The sequence below is a fragment of the Manis javanica genome, chromosome 3 (assembly GCF_040802235.1).
Source record: "Manis javanica isolate MJ-LG chromosome 3, MJ_LKY, whole genome shotgun sequence".
NCBI lineage: Eukaryota > Metazoa > Chordata > Mammalia > Pholidota > Manidae > Manis > Manis javanica.
In genome coordinates, this window is record NC_133158.1 from 67,931,517 (window position 1) to 67,950,303 (window position 18,787).

The 18,787-nt window shown below is 36.0% G+C and overlaps 1 protein-coding gene across 1 annotated transcript in view; it reads left to right on the forward strand.

Annotated features, from left to right (window-relative positions):
• Positions 1-378: 378 nt before the first annotated feature.
• The window catches only part of BTLA (B and T lymphocyte associated), a 31,084-nt gene continuing 12,675 nt past the window's right edge, over positions 379-18,787 (forward strand). The window contains exons 1-2 of the mRNA XM_017653436.3: positions 379-751; positions 13,895-14,218. Coding sequence (XP_017508925.3) covers positions 664-751; positions 13,895-14,218 — 412 coding nt within the window. The 5' untranslated portion in view covers positions 379-663. The remainder of the gene's footprint in view (positions 752-13,894; positions 14,219-18,787) is intronic.

Sequence of the window (18,787 nt, forward strand, 5' to 3'; positions counted from 1 at the left end):
TTTATCTACAGATTAAAGACAGTTGCCCTTCCCTCGTCTGTTGAGGAAGTGCTTCCTGTCACTCATTTTCTCCATAACCTCAAAGAAATCTCCACTAATTTAATGACAATAAGCATGTTCATCTTACCACAACATGATGTTTAGGAAGAAAAATCTAAAGTTTTACATAAGAGAAGTTTCACAATCTCAAGCTTTGAAAAGGGGGGAATGTGTACTTAAAATAGGTACTTTTTACCATAAATTTCCTGACTTTGATTTGATTAAAAATCTCAACCTAGGATTGCAATGATATTAATTTCTTTAGTTCTTAATTGTTCATTTCCCTGAACTTTGAATGAGAAAAACCTCAACGTAGGGCAAAGAGTGGTAAGTGGAAGGAGAAGTTAAGGACCAAGCTGCTTTGCAGATCAGAACATTTGAAAGTGAACAGCCAATTTGACAAGAAGCAAAAACCACAGAACTGAGTTTCACGTAGTCTTTCTGTTCGCTTTGTTTCACACACTATTCAGGTTCTTCCTACTGTCTTCTCCCACCTCCTCTTTCTTCTTTATTTATTTCACAGATGTTGGTGAGGTAGGTAATCTGATCCAAACTTGTAGAATTCAGGGGAAGAAGGGAAGCGTTCTACCTGAGAAGTTTTTTCATCTGTGATATGCCCAGGAGATGAAGACAATGCCTGCCATACTTGGAATCAGGAAATTGTTTTGGGGCTTTGTCCTCATCCCACATCTGGCCATTTGGAGTATTAAAGGTAAGTCACCTACTAAGATTATTTCTTGTTTTATTTCTTAGTGAGCGTTGGAAGCAGTGTTTTCCCTTGCTGATATTAGCATGCCAAGGTGGTGTTTATGTTGAGTGGATAATGGTAGATGAAACCAAGTAGTTCGATTTACTTGCCAAGAATATTCTAGGACATAAACCAAATTAAAACATGGTGTTAAAGTATAGCCTGGCTGATTTTCTTAAAAATGTATTCTGATGGTAATAAAAAAAGATTTAGATAGATATTACAAGCAGTTAGATACAAATTTATCACCCCTACTAGTAAAAGTGCTCTGGATGCCATATGATGTGAATAAATAGCTTGGTTTTTTTCCCAAACTAAAGCTAGCAGTGTTGTAGTGCTCCATTAGGTAGGATAGTTGTTGGATAACTGGGGTTTTACCTGACTCCATCGTTATTCTTGAATTACGTCGCTAAATAGAATCCCATTATTTGCTTCAGTGGAGTGTATGCCTTAAGAATACTGAATGAGAACATGCTGAGAAATACAGGGTCCTCATTGCTCTTATTTTGTTGAAAGAGAATGGCTCCTACTAGGGTGTCATTTGAAAAAAAAAACAACTTGAGTTCTGCAGAGATGATGTTTGGCTATCTCTGCAAAGATTTTATGTAGACAAAAAGGCAATTTCCTCCTTCTGGTGAGTTCACTTGCCACCTTACATTGACACAGGGCCCCAAATACAGTGAAGGAGGAAGGGATACAAATAGCTAGCAGAATTTCTGATTTTTCTCAGATCTTGTTTCAAATACTCTGCCTTATTATCCCTACCATCACACATAGTCTTATTAGTTTGTGTGCTGTGGTGTTAAATTGGAATGTATGGCCACTTTATAGATCTTATGGAATGCTCTCTCAAATTCTACAACTGTATGGTTTTTGATTTTTCTCCATGATGTCAAGATGGCACATGATTAGGCACAAAATAAAAATTCCTTCCAACCAAATGAGCATTTTTATGTTTGTAAGAATTTGTTATTATGTTAATGAGGTGCTCAGATGGCTTACTAGATTTTTCACTTTCTATCAGATGCCTAAATTCACATAGCTACAACTGGAGTCAAATACTATTAAACAAAATTCATACCAATTTGAAGAATATAAAAACTATTCTCTGTGAAATGAAGTGAAAAAAAAATCAGTGTTCTATCACCGTGGGCATGGGGTACAACTGTTCCTCCCAGTGTGCTTATAAAATGGACCTGGGTGTTACGATTGGGTTCATTACTGTGGACCTTGGTTAAGCTTCTTATCCTTAGTTTCCTCATCTGTAAGATAGAGATAATGTCATACCTAAACTATGGGCCATTGTGAAGACTATAAATACAGTGATATGGGTAAAATGCCTGGCAAAGTAAGTGCACATAATAAAAGCTCCATACATGTTAATGGTATTTTCTAATGTTAAATGTTAGATGAAAAAAAGAAATGTTAGATGGTACTTTCGCTAATACTCTTTTCACCAACCAATCCCCACAAAATTCAATTAAGTGTTAACATTATCCTTTAAAATAGTTGAGTTTTTAAACATAAAATGAATAAATAAAATATATTGTGCACTATATTTAGCCCAAACCATAGTGAATCAAATTATTTGGAAAATTAAATAATGGAAAGCCTTGGACAAAGTACTGACTAGATATCTTATTTGGCAGCTGATAAACTGCAGCATTACTTCAATTAACTAGAGGATACAGGTTGAGAAGAGGAATATTTGGTGAGATTTGTTCTCTCAGACAGAGCTGATGGTTCTGTTCCTTAAGTCATGTTAATTTTAACCTTTCTATCTTGGGGATTTCCTGTGATTTACTTAATTAATAAATGCTTTACCCTGGCACAGTAAAAAAAAAAATATTTTTAAACACTTTTTTTCTCCTCTACTTCAAAGCAATATGAGATCTATGTGCCTCTTCCCAGGAATGAGGCTGCATCTATAATAAGGTTAGAAAAAAATGTTTTCTTCTCTAGAAGTATCTTGTTTAAGGTCATTCTTTATAAAAAAATTATGCCAGCTTGCTTTTGCTATTTCTCAGAAAAACTGGAGGGGATCTGTTCTTTGCTATCTGGCTATGATTTCTGTCCTGATGAGGTAAGAGAAGTGTCCAGGATTTCCTGGATTAAGGCATGAAAAGATTAACCCCTGTGCTGGTAACAGCCTTGAATAGACCTTCCTAATACAGAGAAACTCTAGGTAAATGTTACTTGTGTGTCCTACTATCAAAATGTCTCTTCTGTAATGTTGAAGTCAAATGCTGTTCATCTTACTTCACTGGAACTTTCCTGCTTAATTTTCATTATTTGTGAGTTTCAACTTTACTTAGCATTCAAAATTGTTACAAGAAAAAATGTTCACAGACATTTGTAATCAGGTTCCAAGATGAAATCACCCTTCCCCCTTTTTCCTTGGAGAGTCAGTGGTGGAGTGGTTAGGATCAGGGACCCCAGAGCCAGACTGCCTGGAATACCACCCCAGCTCTGCCATTTGCTGGTTCTGTGACTAAACCTCTCTGTTTTTGTTTTCTCATCTTAATAATAGGGACAATAATGATACTGACCTTATAGGGTTGTTGTATTAAGTGAATTAATTCTTTAAAATACTTAGAACATCACTAAGTAGCTGTGTAAATTTAACTAATAGTTTTTTTCCCCTTATAGTCCAAAATTTAATTTGCTTGATAGTTCCCTTAAAGTAGTATTGAGAGACTATCTCTTGTTTGGGGTTGAGAAAACTCATATATAAATAACTCATGATATCATTATCTATTATCTGTAGTCACCAAGAAATCATTATAAGAGTTGGGAGTCATGTGTCTTGAGTTATATTGTGTCAGGAAATTGTATTGTATGCAATTTGCTTTAGTTTTCTAATATTCTCTATTTCCTAACCACAAAACAAGCTCAATATTATCCACTTTTCCAGTATCCTCTCATGGTTATGGACTCTGTTGTACATGCTTATCTCTATGGAAGAAATTACTTACGTGCATGTGTTTGTGTGTACTCATGCAGAGGTATCATTTTAATATGTTCAGAATTTAAATACATATAATTTGAGGTTCACTTTGAATAGAGTTTAGGAGAGCATCAGAAGGGTGGCCTCGGCCAGTTCTAGGGGTACATCAGGCTTTGCTAGTAGGCTTGCTGACTCCTCCATTTCTCCTTCCTGATAGCCACGTTTATGTTATGAGCACAACCCGGAACACTTATACACAGGAACAGCTCATTGCTCAGAAGTGGCTATAAGAAATTCTGAGGCATTTAGGTTCTAGCTGGGTAGTCATGACCCCATTTCATTTTATTCTGCAATATTAGTAGAGGAAAATTAACACTGGGGAACTGGCACAGATGTTTTCTAGGACTTTGAAAATGTCAATGAATCTCAGTGTGATCTCTGTAGTAGAGTGTTTTATGAGGGTGGAGCAGCATCTGGGAAAGAAGTGGAGATGGGCTTTCTCTGAGTCCTTCCAGTTACCCAAATACCACACTTACTCTGAACATCACAAGTAAACGTTTTATAACTGAGGCAATGTTTAGAAATGCTCATGTTGGTTTCTGATAAAATCCAAAGGCTCTCTTTGAAGCTACTGTCCACAGCTTCTAAGGTGCTCTAGGCTTTTTCTGCCTTGCTTTCTTTCCAGAAGGCACTGTGACCAAGGTGTGTAGGGTCTAGTATCTCTGAAGGACAGGACCTGCCTGTAGCAGGCAGTCAAAAGCTTCCCTGGCTAGAGCTATTCTCTAAATTGTCAACATGAATAATTGTTCTTTAAGGCTCATTAAACTGGCTGAAAACTTATGCTACTCTGGAGAGATAAGTGGACATTGGCCAATGAACACTCCACCAGATACTCACCCTTATCACATAGGATAAGCAGGACTCTGAAGGAATGGGATGCATGTGAATCCTCTGGCCTGGGGAGGCAAAAGCAGTCAGCAATAGGGTAGGACCGCAGGGAATGTTTGTCGCCTGATAGCGATGTAATGAAGAGCTACTGAGAGAAATCTGGGAAAGGTATACAAAGACAAAGGTGTTAACTTCCCAGCCGTGCTGGCTTTGCTGGTTAGTATAATTCTGTAGGATTTCATCTCTTATATAAAAGGACATTTTTCTTAGAGTTATACTGCCATTTCTATCTCTATTACATTTGTTTGCCTGATGAATATACCAGTCATTATGCATCACTGCTGATCCCTGAATGCAGTTGGGAATAACTGTTCAGAGCAGAGGCACTCGGGGGCAGACCTCCCAGGTTTCCATCTCGTCTCTGCCACCTACAGGCTTTGCTCAACTGCTGTGTCATTTCCCTAAATTTATCCTACCTAAGCAGTAATACCCGGCATTCCCTGGGTTTATTATGAGCCACGCATGGTGCTAAGAACTCTTCTGTGTGTCTCTACTTACTTTTGTTAGTACCCTGCCAGATAAGAGCTTGTGCTTGGGAGTCAGCCAGGCCCGGGTTCCAGTCCTGGTTCTGGCTCTGCCTCCTACCTGCTGGTGCTCTTGAGCAAATGGCTTATCTTCTCTAATACTTGGGTTCCCCAACTTAAAAATAAGATAATAATCACAACTACCTCATAAAATTGTAAGGATCAAAGGAAACCATAAATGTATGGTGCCTAAAAGTGAACAGCACATAGTAAGAACTCAAAAAATATTAGTCACATTCCTACTTTCCTCCTGCCAGAAGGATCTAGAATGGGTCTACAGTGCACTGAAATGTGAGGTACAGAGTGTGTGAGGGCCAGGGGCAAAGACTGCACTGCTGTGAATCTGGAAGTATCTTCCCCGTGTGTCTTACCCCACCCATGTGCTGTCTGATCTGATCATCACTAAAGCTCTCTGCTTGTCCTGTTCTTTAATAGCCCAAGGAGGGGAAATGGCACAGGTACTTTGTACCTTTGCTAACTTTTAGAAAAGCTATGGAAAATACTAGAATGACTGTTATAAGACAAAACAATTTCAGAATTATCCCACACTAGGTAAAACCAAGAAATATATGACATAAAGCCTTAATTGCTCAATACAACTAGATCAAAGAGTCCTTAAATTTTCCCCCCAAGTTGTCTTCTCACACTGTGAGATATTCTAGCCCTAGAAGGAATTTCTTCAAAGTGTGCTAAACCAGTATTGTATAAAAGCAAGTTTAAAGAAAGGTTTTACATGTCATTATAAAGAGATTTTTTAAACGAGAAAATAGTAATAGGTAATTGTGAAAATGAGCTCTCAATTTTTTCATTTCAAGGTCTTTGTTCTTTAAGTGAAGGAAATAAATATAGATGCATACTATGTGTATTCCTGTGAAGTTAGTCCTTTCTAGTTCCATTTTGCTAAAGGAACTTTACATTTTGTGATCATTTCTCTCTCTCATCTCTGTGTGTGTGTGTGTGTGTGTGTGTGTGTGTGTGTGTGTTTAAACAGGAAGGAGATTCCTATCCTTGTCTACGTAACATTATCAGACTGCATCCACGGAGAAAAAGAAATACTTAAAACTATTGTTATTTCACATTACTTCTGTGTCTATGATATGTGCTACAGCACGTGTTGTTTGTCAGATAGATGTATATGAACATCTCTCATCTCACAGTAGGGACTGAGGCTCAGCCACTTTTCATTGCACCCATGAGATAAGTCACAGAGTTTTCCTTAAACCAGCAATGGTCACCTACAGAGGCTCTAACTGTAACATTGTACATGTGCATCAAGTTTCTGCAGGTATTCCTAGCACTTTTGGGAATATCTGACTTATATGGTGGGGTTGTTTACCACAAAGTTAAAGGAAAAAGTTTAACAATACTACATAACACAGCTTTAAGTTGGTCATTTCTTTCAGTGAATGCAACCATTTTGAACTTGACCTAAGTATGTAAGACTTTTTCAATGGCAAGATAGTGAAGCTCAGTTGGGATTTTCCTCATGCTAATAGTTACAATCAAGGTCTATGGTCTCCGAAAATAAGAGGTAATTGTATTTCATATAAGATTCATAATCATGAACCTCTTTGTTTTTTATTAAAGTGAATAGCTTTCACAAATTACCTACCCTCTTCTGCTCCTGATGGTATTTATAGTTGCAGCTACACTTGCTCAGCCCGAAGGTACTAGACCAGGCAGTTGTTGGTGGCTGGCATGCCTTTCTGGGCACGGTTGACCTGGGTGTCTGGATGACTATGAAATGTCATTTGTTAAGTATTTTGAATATCATCCCTGTGTTGAGATAAATCAGGCCTTCCCACATTGCATACTTACAAGGTCTAGTTTTTCTTTAGTGGTTATAATTTAGCCACTACATGGTATACTGAGATGCAGGCATTCTTCACTTTAGCACTTTTCAGTCCACCTCTCTAAGGGCTCTGCTGTTTTCTCTGCACCCGTAGTGCACAGAGAGCACTGGTCTGAGTTGTGAACAGGAAACTTTTCTCTTCATGAAGTTCTTTCTGTTTTATGTCAGGCTATATCAAAACTTCTTACTTTCACACCTTTTCTAAGGCCATCTTCTCCTGCAGAGAGAGGTGCCTTCCCATCAAGAAGGATGAACACCAGATAGGCAGATGCATAAACACATATTTAATTTTCATAGTTAATAACAAACATTAATTTAAATGTAATGTGATAATACATGTCACACAAAATAGCATGGAACATTCACCAGGGGACACATCAAGTGGACTTGGGTTGCTTGGAGTATAGAGGTGGGGTGAGTTTGCATAAGAGACTGGGGCTAAATGACATTTGATGAAGTCTGGACATTTTCCTGCAGGCATTGAGGAGTCTCTGAATAGGCAAAAAAAAAAATCTTGCAATTGGATTTGCATTATAAGAATGCAAGCTGTGGCAGTTTGAAGATGATGCGGAGAATGGATTGGGGTTGGAGAGGGGAGCAAGGCCAAGTTTGGAATGCAGAAGACTAATTGGTAGGCTGTGACAGTAATCCACATGAAATTAAATTAGACCCAATTTAAGGCAGTGACATGGAAACAAATTTGAAAGATATTTTGGAATGGGAAATCAACTTAACTTGAAGACAAATGGAATGGGGCAGTGAAGGGGAAAGGACCAAGAGGGCTCCCAGGTTCTGGCCCTTGTGGTTAAGTAGATGATGGTATTATACTGTGATAATGGGAGGGAGACCAGAATTTACCCCAGTGTGGGGTTTGGGACAGGAGGGATTCAACTTCCTCTTTGAAGCCTTTCTTGATCAACCCAGGCTAAAGGGCTCTCTCTCTCTCTTGGAAATTGGAAAGCTCTGAGAGATTGTATTTTGTCCAAGATAAAGAAAAATCTGATGGGAAAATTGAAGAGCAGCAGAAGCCTCTTTCTGCATCCTCTTTGCACTGGAAAAATGTCACATTACTAAGTAGTTGTGGACAATGGGATGTCCATACCCTTGGGTGTAGGCAATAAAGGGGTACATTGTCTGTATAGAATTTAAAAACAAGTAACAGCTGGCTTACTTTTAATTAGCAACATGTACCAGTAATTCTGAACAATATCAGTGATTAAATACTCCTCCCCCGGAAAATATTTTTGGTCTAAGTTCCAAATGATTACCATGATTACTGCTGAGTTTTAATAATATGTCTGTAAGCTTCAAATTAGCACATTTTTAGTACTTCCCCTTTGATAAACTTTGCATTATGCATGAAAGTTAGCTCAGAAAACTTCCCAGTTTCAGGGTTGGCCCTGGACACACACAAATTAATCTACACGTGTTCATTTCAAGCGTAAATTCATAATGCTCAGGATCACGTGAGCTAGCTCCAGGCATAGTTTGTGTCTCCAGTCCTTGTCACAATACATATTTTTTTTGCGTTTAAACAGTAGATCTAAAATTAATAATATCACTGCAGTGATTATAATACAAAGAAACAGAATATGAGCACTTCTTTCATTCTATGCAACCATTTTGAATATTTGTTTGAAATTTCAAACAGTGAAACAGTACAAACTGTGAAGTATAATTTTTTTCATGTATGAAAATGAAATGCTTTTTTTACATGAAATGTTTTATTGACGAGTATCCTTACAATTGACATGTATTATTTTCTTTAAAGTTCTGTTTTGAAACTAAGAATTAATCAAGAAAATGAAACATTACATTAATGGTACAATTTAGTAATCACCTAAATTGTACCTTTTGTAGAATTTCAGTTTTAATAAAATTCACTTAATAGTTTCTGAAAAATTATTGATATAAACTATTATATCAGACTAACTAAAGATCAAAGTTCACCCTGCTTAGGTAAGTATAAAATTATTAAATAAATGCTGTACATTTTTCTTTTTTTTGTATTCTAATATATTTAAAATATTTTTTACTTGCATGGTTTTGTATAGGAAGTTCAATGAAGAAAGTATTTACTGTCTATGTTTCCTTTCTGGTCACTTAACTGTTTGTTTTAATTCATGATTATTTCAGAAAATAGTTTTGGCTATAGGGGCGGTTGTTTAAAGTGATACACTCTGGGCACCGGAGATGCCAGGTACATGCTAGTCATGGAATACACATGCTGTAACAATAAAGTAGTGATTTTCATAAGAATTTTTAAAATGAGAGTCCTACAGTTATTTAAAAAGGTGTGCTTCCTCATGAAAGCCTGGGACTGGTAGGTTTCATCCTTTTACTGAATGTATTTATTGAAAATTCCCTACCATTAGAAATGAATGTTTGAGAAAAACAGCAGCTGTGATCTTCATCCCTCTTCAGAAAATGTTTGTTTGACAAGACAAACCCCTTGGGGACAGCTTTGGATGTACTGAGGGTCATAAGATGGATATACATACTTCAAAAACAGGAGCAAGGAAGTGCCAAGTGGAAAGTTAGAGTCATGCCCTTTAGCTCTGTGCATTATTCCTGCTCTGCACCCATCAGTCTGAGTCTCAAGGAGATAAGAAGTGTTGATATCTTCTTTGTACAAAGAGTACTCTTGATGACCTTCAGTGCCCATTGGCAAGCCTGCATTCATGTATTCACTCCTCCGTTGAAGAAAAGTTCCTATGCTAGACAATGCAACAGTCAATGATCCTCATTCTGCCCTTAAGAACATGCAGGAACCACAGTGATATTCCTCTAATCCCACTGCAAATCAGTGACAGTCAGGACTGACAGCTAGCTTCCACGCTTAGCCCACTTTGTGCCCTCCTCCCAGGCACACAGTCATATGCTGGAACTAGAAGGGATGTTCAAATGTGCTCCTAACATTGGGTGATAGCCTGACGCTAAAGGGAAAGGTAATATATTGTGGTTTTATAGTGTCAACTGCATACTGATGGAAATGAAATTGTATATGTGCTTGTGTGCAGGCAAGGGTGTTGGTTAAGAATTTTCCTATTTTTGTAGTCCAATCCTTTCACCCTAGTTTAAAGACATTGACAGCCAGTGACATAGGGTGGCAATCTGAACAGCACACAAGGTATTAGCCTTTGAACAACCAAGTTCAAATGAGTATTCTCATTTTTAGCAATTTACATGACCCTTATAAATGTTCTGAAAGAATCAGGTTCTGTGTTTTCTTATAGTGGGTGAGCTAAGTTTAAACCTCTCCCACTTAATTCTTATTCCAGTTACTCTGAAATGGCTGGTGGTCTCAATGTCACTATTTCAGAAAACAGTGATCCGAGTTGTGTATCAATTCCCTGAATCTGCCATGAGATTCCTGGCCTCTCTGCACTTGCCCTTCTATTTCCTCAGACTTAAAATAACTCCCCATTCACTGCTCTAATTATCAAAGAGCTACTCATTCACCAAGATTCAGCTCAAATATAATCTTTCCATTAAGCCTTACTACAAGAGTCCCAGCTGAAGTTAAACCTCTGCATACCCAAGCAAAGTTTGCACCTCTTTATAGTATTAGTTATATCATCTCCCATTTTCAAGCATCTTTATTTCCCACTAGAAGACCAGACCCTTGAAGGGAGGCACCTTGTTGTATCTATTACTATACCCGCTCACAACTAGCATACAAGGTCCCTCTGAGCCTTGCTTTCAGCTCAGAGAAACTTGAAGACAAAGAGTGGTGGATAGTAAATTTATTCCAGAAAAGTGGCCTTGTTAATCTGTCTCACCAATTAAATGCTAAGCTCCTTGAGGGCAGGAAGGTCATAACTGTCCTGTTGCTTTTCCACAGTGCTGGCTCAGAGCTATAGTCTCCAAAAAATATGACTGCCTTATCCAAGTAAATGAAGACGGAAGTTAGGAGGCTGAGAGTGTCTTTTTACTTTAGGGAGAGGATGGACTTCTGGAAACAAGGGTTTCACTTGGCCTTTCTGCCTCTGGCCTCTTGTTTTTTTTGTCATAAGTTTAACCGCATCCAAGTGTTATATTGTTAGGCAGTTCCTTTTGGTAAATATCTTATCCTTTCTCTTCGCTTTTCTGAAAGCCTCATCCTCATAAATAGGCTGTTAGTTTACTTTCAATTTCTTTCTGAATTTTTGGAAGCAACTGAATTAGGAAGTCTTAATATAAACTTGTTTGAGGTCTCAAAGCGGTTATATATACATAATATTCAGGGGTCTCTAAAAGTCCTCTGCAAGTCCATTGTGTCTGTCTGATGCCTGGAAACTCAATCAGGTTTTATGAGCAGGGGTTGGTGAGATGTGAGCAGAAATTATTCATGTCTGTTGTGAGAGGTCTATTGGGTGTTAGGAAATAGCTAAAAATGAGAATATTCATACTGACAAGGGCATAGAAATAAAGTGGAATTTTATTTTACATAATGCCAAGTAAAATTGTCCCCCTATCCACCATTTGACTAGTCTTCAGCCCTCTGTCTTTAAAAGAGTATTTTGGCTATAATCTCAATTATGCTTATGTCATTATAACCTATGATATTGCAAATCCAAATCCATTTAGAAGAATGCTTGAGGATGAATGAAAGAAATTAATGAAGGAGACGGATTAGATATTTTGCTAAGAGGGTAGTTCAAAACAGGGAAAGGCAAAGTCAAGAAAGAACTGTAAGATGTTAGGAAGGAACCTTAAAGAGAAAACCTTAACCTTAACTCTACTGGGAAAAGAGAAAGGTATTATCCACTACAAAGTTCTTAAAGAAGGGGAATCTGGTTTAGTTTAGATACTTTACCAGTGCATGGAATCAGTTCAGTAACAGAATAGTCTGTAATTTATACACAATCATGACGCAACAGATGCAAAAATGTTGTCACAGATGGGCACCATTTCTCATGCTCATGTGCATGAGTTTCAAAAGGGACAATGTAGGCCAGCAATTATCAGAGAATGAATACTTCCCCATAAATGTACATTCTAAGTAATTGAAGTTTGCTCCTTTGAGGCCGAAATTTTTTTTGAAGTAATCATTTCTGATTAAATTCTTTGTAAAACAGATAAAAATTTTTTGTCTCAAAAATGAATGTACTAAACAAACTTTAAAGTTTTATTACTGATTCAATCTTATAATTGTGAACATAGTTATTATAGTCATACCTTGGAGATGTCATGGGTTCAGTTTCAGAGCACCACAGCAAAGCAACTTTCACAATAAAGTGAGTCAAATGAATTTTTGGTTTCCCAGCACATATGAAATTATGTTTACAGCTATACTGTAGTCTATACTGTAGTGCAACAGTATGTCTAAAAAAAATAATGTATACACCTTAATTTAAAAACACTTTATTGCTATACTGACCATCATCTGGATTTTCTGCAAGTCATAATCACTGATCACAGGTCACCATAACAAGTATAATAATAATGAAAAAGTTTGAAATACTGCAGGAATTACCAAAACGTAACACAGAGACACAGGGTGAGCAAAGGCTGTTGGAGAAATAGCGCCAATAGACTGGCTTGATGCAGGGTTACCACAAACCTTTAATTGGTAAAAAATGCAGTATCTGTGGAGTGCAATAAAGTGTAGCACAAGAAAATGAGGTATGCCTGTTCTGTGTATTATAGAACACTATTATTCCCTCTGGGATAATTAGGAAATGATAGTAGAATCATAAGAATTATGAATGAAATGGGATAAATTTTGGATCTTGCAATAGCTACTTTGCTTGCTTTGAGAGCATTTCTTTTTCGTGTATTTTGGTCCTCAGTTATAGCCCAGATGTTGAGGTTACCAGGTAAATATTTTCATGCTTGAGTTAAGGGTAACAGAACTTATTCAATAATATAGAGAATTTTTAAAAATGATTTTCTCAGCTGCAAGTTATATGCAATTGACAGTTACTAACATAAGGTTCATTGAAGATAATAGAAAAATCTGTTTCCAAGAAAAACTCTCTCCACCAAAACAAAGGAAGACATATTTCCTGCATGTCAGGTCAGAAAGCAGAATTAAAAAAAAAAAAAGTGGATCACTGATCTTACTCCTACTTGGCAAAACATAAAACATTCAGGTTATCTCAGAACATCCTATTTTCAGACAATTGTCTTGAGTTGTATGTCTCCTACACAGAAAAAATCATGGAAAAAATTAAAGTCTTTGAAAAACAAGTAAGAAAATTTTCAAGTGCCAAGCATTGTAAAGAAATAGTTGTCTACAAAAATCCCTCTCTCCCACTCATTGTGATATACCAAAGCTAATAAAAGAAAATGTTATCACTACTCAAGAAACAAAGAGGGAGTCATGGTTAATGAATTATAGAGCAATGACTCTGGTAGGAGTTTAAATATGGATTCTCCTAATCAGAATATCACTTCAGGGAAGATTTTTATTACCTCAGTTTCCTTATCTGTAAAATAGGGTTTATGATAATATATAGTATTTTTGTTGTGAGAATTAAATAAATTAAAGTATTTAATGTATTTTGAACAGCCCCTGAAATATAACTGACAAGAAATTGTTTTATTATTTTCTATTATTGGAGTAGCTATAATTAAAATAAAGCATAATAAAATTTCATTATAAAAATAACAGTAATTTCTCAGAAATTGAGGAAATTGTTGAATAATCAAGGACATTATTTATTTGATTTTTTTCAACAAGTATTTATTATGTGCCAGACACTCTGCTAGTGAGGGCTAATGCACTGGAAAAAGTTACCTGGGAAAATTACAGAATTATACTTGAGGAATCTTTGGCAGAAACTGTTGAAGTGGCAAACATCCAGTCCTTCCAGAACAGATTTAATTTTAATTTTGTTTTCATCTTTCAGGGGAAAAACCATGTAATGAACAACTTTATGTAAGAAGATATTCCAAATACAGTGTCTCAGAAGGGGAGCCATTTGAACTGCGATGCCCTGTGATATATTGTACTTACAGACCTAATGTGACCTGGTGCAAGTTTGAAGGAAAAAGCTGTTTATCTCCTGGGGATAGACTTCAGGGACACATGCATTGGGAAGAAGAGAAGAATACTTCAACTTTTATTCTGCATTTCAATCAAGTGCTTGCTAGTGACAATGGGTCATACCGCTGTTCTGCGAATTTTTCATCTGGACTCATGGAAAGCCACTCAATTACCATCAGTGTGACAGGTGAGTTCTAGACAGCAACACTATCTAATGTTTTTCTTCTTTCTTTTTTTTTAATTGAAACATCCTTGATATACAATCTTATATTGGTTTCAAATATACAACACAGTGGTTCAAAGGTTATCCATACCTCACCCGCTCTAGGTCAGCTACTGTCTGTCAGCATAGAAAGATGTTGCAGAATCATTGACTATATTCTCCATGCTGTGCTACTATTCCCATAACCAACTTATATTAAGTTTGAGATTTTTTGTGCCCCTTTATCCCCCTCACCCTTCCTACCCTATCCCATTCCCCCATGGTCACCTCTAGTCACTTCTCAGTTTCTATGAGTCTACTGCTATTTTGTTCATTCGGTTTCGCTTTGTTTTTATATTCCACAAATAAGGAAAATCATATGGTATTTGTTTTTCTCTGCCTGGCTTATTTCACTTAGCATAATACCTTCTAATTACATCCATGTTGTTGCAAATGGCAGGATTTCTTTCTCTTATGCCTGATTAATATTCCCTTATGTATATGTACCACCTCTTCTTTATCTATTCATCTATTGATGGACACTGAAATTGCTTCCAGATTTTGGTTATTGTACATAATGCAGTGATAAACATAGGGATGTATGTATATCTTTTTGAAGCAGGGATTTTGTTTTCTTCAGGTAAATTTCTAGAAGTGGAATTACTGGTCATACGGTATTTCTACTTTTAATTTTTTGCAAAACCTCCATACTGCTTTTCACAATAGCTGCACCAATTTACATTCCCACCAACAGTGTAGGAGGGTTCCCTTTATTCCACATCCTTGCCAACACTTGTTATTTCTTGTCTTTTAGAATAGTGGCCATTCTAACTGGTGTGAAGTGATATATCATTGTGATTTTGATGTACATTTCCTTGATAATTAGTGATGTGGATCATCTTTTCTTGTGCCTGTTGGCCATTTGTATTTCTTCTTTAGAGAAATGTCTGTTCATGCCCTCTACCCATTTTTTAATTTGGTTATTTGTTTTTTTGGTGCTGAGGCATGTGAGTTATTTATGTATTTTGGCTGTTAACCCCTTATCAGATAAACCATTTACAAATATGTTCTCCCACAGTGTAAGTTGCTTTTTTGTTCTGCTGATGGTGTACGCTGCTGTACAGAAGCTTTTAAATTTGATGTAGTCCCACTTGTTCATTTTTTATTTTGTTTCCCTTGCCTGAGAAGATATGTCCAAGAAAAAATTGCTCATGCTGATGTTAAAGAGATTTTTGCCTATGTTTTCTTTTAAGATTGAGAGTTTCATGTCTTACATTCAATTCTTTGACCCACTTTGAGTTTACTTTTATGTATGGAGTTAGTTATCCAGTTTCATTCTCTTGCATGTAGCTGTCTAGTTTTCCCAAAACCAGTTATGGAAGAGGCTCTCTTTTCCCCATTGTATATTCATGGCTCCTTTATCATATATTAATTGACCATGTATGTGTGGGTTTATATCTGGTCTCTCTATTCTGTTCTACTGATCTACGGGTCTTTTCTTATACCAGTGTCATACTGTTTTGATTTCTGTAGCTTTGTAGTATAGCTTGAAATCAGGGAACATAATACCCCTAGCTTTGTTCTTTCTCAGAATTGCTTTGGCTATTCAGGGTATTTTGTGGTTCCATATGAATTTTGGATCATTTGTTCTAGTTCATTGAAAAATGTTGGGATTTTGAGAGGGATTGCATTGAATCTGTAAATTGCTTTGTGCAGGATGGCCAACAAATGTTTTAATGTTTTGACAACATTAATTCTTCCTACCCATGAGCATGGGATAGATTTCTGTTTATTGGTGTCTTCTTTAATTTGTCTCATGAGTGTCTAATAGTTTCATAGTATGGGTCTTTTACCTCCATAGTTAGGTTTATTCCTAGATATTTTATTCTTTGTGATGCAATTTTAAATGGAGTTGTTTTCCTGATTTCTCTTTCAGCTAGGTCATTGTTAGTATATAGGAACAAAACAGATTTCTGTGTATTAATTTTATATCCAACTTTGCTGAATTCAGTTATTAGTTCTAGAATTTTTTTGGTGGAGTCTTTAGGGCTTTCTCTGTATGATGTTTTTCTCATCATATTTCAAAGAAAAAGAGGACAAAGATTCTCAAGTGATCATGTTAGACCCTGAGCTCATACAAATTGGAAGGCTGCCGTGCCTCACAGATTGCACAGATTGTGATGTGTATGCACATACATTTGTGTGGTACTGTGTGTAATTTTGGATGAATGAGATGGAGAAGAGTGAAAAAAGTATAATGAAAGATACTGTTCTTGCCTTTAAAGGGCATAACATTTATTTGATAAGTCCAGAAGTATATTATTAAAATATGGGAAAAAAGTACAAAGTGAACACCAATAGTAGCAGACAGCTTTCTATTCTTTGGCTTTTTTTCTTCTTGTATTTTTAGTTCTCCTTATCAGTTATTGACTTTTATTGATAAAAAAATCTTCAAGTTATATTTGTGGTGCTAAGACAATTAGACTCACATTAATAGCACAGTTTGCACAGGAGGGAAACAGCATACAAATAACTGGACTTCCTGATAAATTTTGAGAATAATCATAGCTTTAGCTGCCTCCACAAAGGCCCTCATGAGGTTCAAACAGCAGAGGAAGGACAGGCTGAGGTTAAGCTGGACAAAACCAACCTGAACAAAACATGAAAAACAAATAGGAGTAGAGGAGAGTAGAAAAAAAATCTGATTTATGAAAATCCCACAACTAATGTCATACTCAGTGGTGAAAAACTGAAAGCTTTCCCCCTAGGAACAGGAAAAACACAAGGATGTCTGCTTTTGCCACTTCTATTCAACATCAAACTATAAGTTCCAGCCAGAGCACTTAGGCAAAAAAAAAAAAAAGAAAGAAAAAAGAAAAGCCATCCAAATTGGACAGAAAGAAATGAAATCATCTCCTTTCACATATGACATGATCTTATATATAGAGAATCTTTAAAAATCCACAAAAATTACTAGAGCTAATAGGTAAATTCAACAACGTTGTATAATCAACTAAAAAAAAAATCAGTGGTATTTCTATACACTAGCAGTGAGCAATCTGAAAAGGAAATTAAGAAAACAATTCCTTTTATAATACATCAAAAAGAATAAAAAGCTTAGGAATAAATTTAACCTAAGGGGTTCAACACTTGTACATTGAACAAAACACAGCCAAAAAAATTAAAGAAAGTGTAAATAAATGGAAAGATATCCTGTGTTTGTGAACTGGAACATTTAATGTTGTTAAGATGACAATGTTTCCCAAAGTGATCTACAGATTCAGTGCAATCCCTATCAAAATCCCAACTTAAAAAAAAAAGATATAAAAGAGCTGATCTTAAAATTCACATGGAATTGCAATGAACTCAGAATATCAAAAAATAGTCTTGAAAAATAAGAACCAAGTCAGAGGACTAACCTTTCTCTATTTCAAAACTTACTATAGACCTATAGTAATCAAAACAGAGTAGTACCAGTATAAGGATAGAGTATATCATAAATCCATATGTCTTGGTCAATTGATTTTTAAAAAGGCTGCCAGACCCATTCAATGGGAAAAGGACAGTTTCTTTGATAAATGGTACTGGGACAATTGGAGATGAAAAATAATGAATTTGGACCTCTACCTTACATAATATACAAAAATAAGTAAAAATGAATTATATATTAAATATAAGAACTAAAACAATAAAACCTATGTTTACATAAAACTACAATACTATGTTTCATTAGAGGAAAATCTTCATGTTTCCATAGGAGTAAATTTTCATGATCTTGGATTTGTCAATACCTTTTTGATATGATATCAAGAGCATAAGCAACAAAAAGAATAAATAGATAAATAGGACTACATAAAAATTGAAAGCTTTTGCACATCAAAGACATTATCAAGAAAGTGAAATGATAACCTAGAGAATATGAGAAAATATTTGCAAATCTTATATCTGATATGGCATTAGTACCCAGAATATATAAAGAATTCTTACAAATAAACAAGAAACATAAGCAATCTAATTAAAAAACAGGCAAAGGACTAGACAGACAATTCTCCAAAGAAGATACATAAAACTGGCCAATGATCACTTAAAAAAATGTTCAATGTCTTTGGTCATTAGGAGAATGCAAATCAAAATCACAATGAGATGCTACTTCCCACCAACTAGAATAACTAGAATTTTTTCTTAAATGAAAAATAAAAAGTGTTAGAAAGTTTTTGAGAAAATCAGAACCCTTATACCTTGCTGTTGGGAATGTAAAATGGTGCAGCTACTTTGGAAAGTAGTCTGACAGTTCTTCAAAAGATTAAACATTGCCACAAGACTCAGCAATTCCAATGCTAGGTAAATATCCCAGTGAAATGAAAACATATGTCCACAGAAAAATTTGTACATAAATGTTTATAGCAGCACTATTCACAAAGGCCAAAATGTGGAAACAACCCAAATGTTCATCAACTGATAAATGGATAAAGGAAAAGTGGTGTGTCCATGCAATGGAATATTATTCAGGCATAAAAGTGGATGAAATAAGAATATAAGCTGAACCTCACAGCT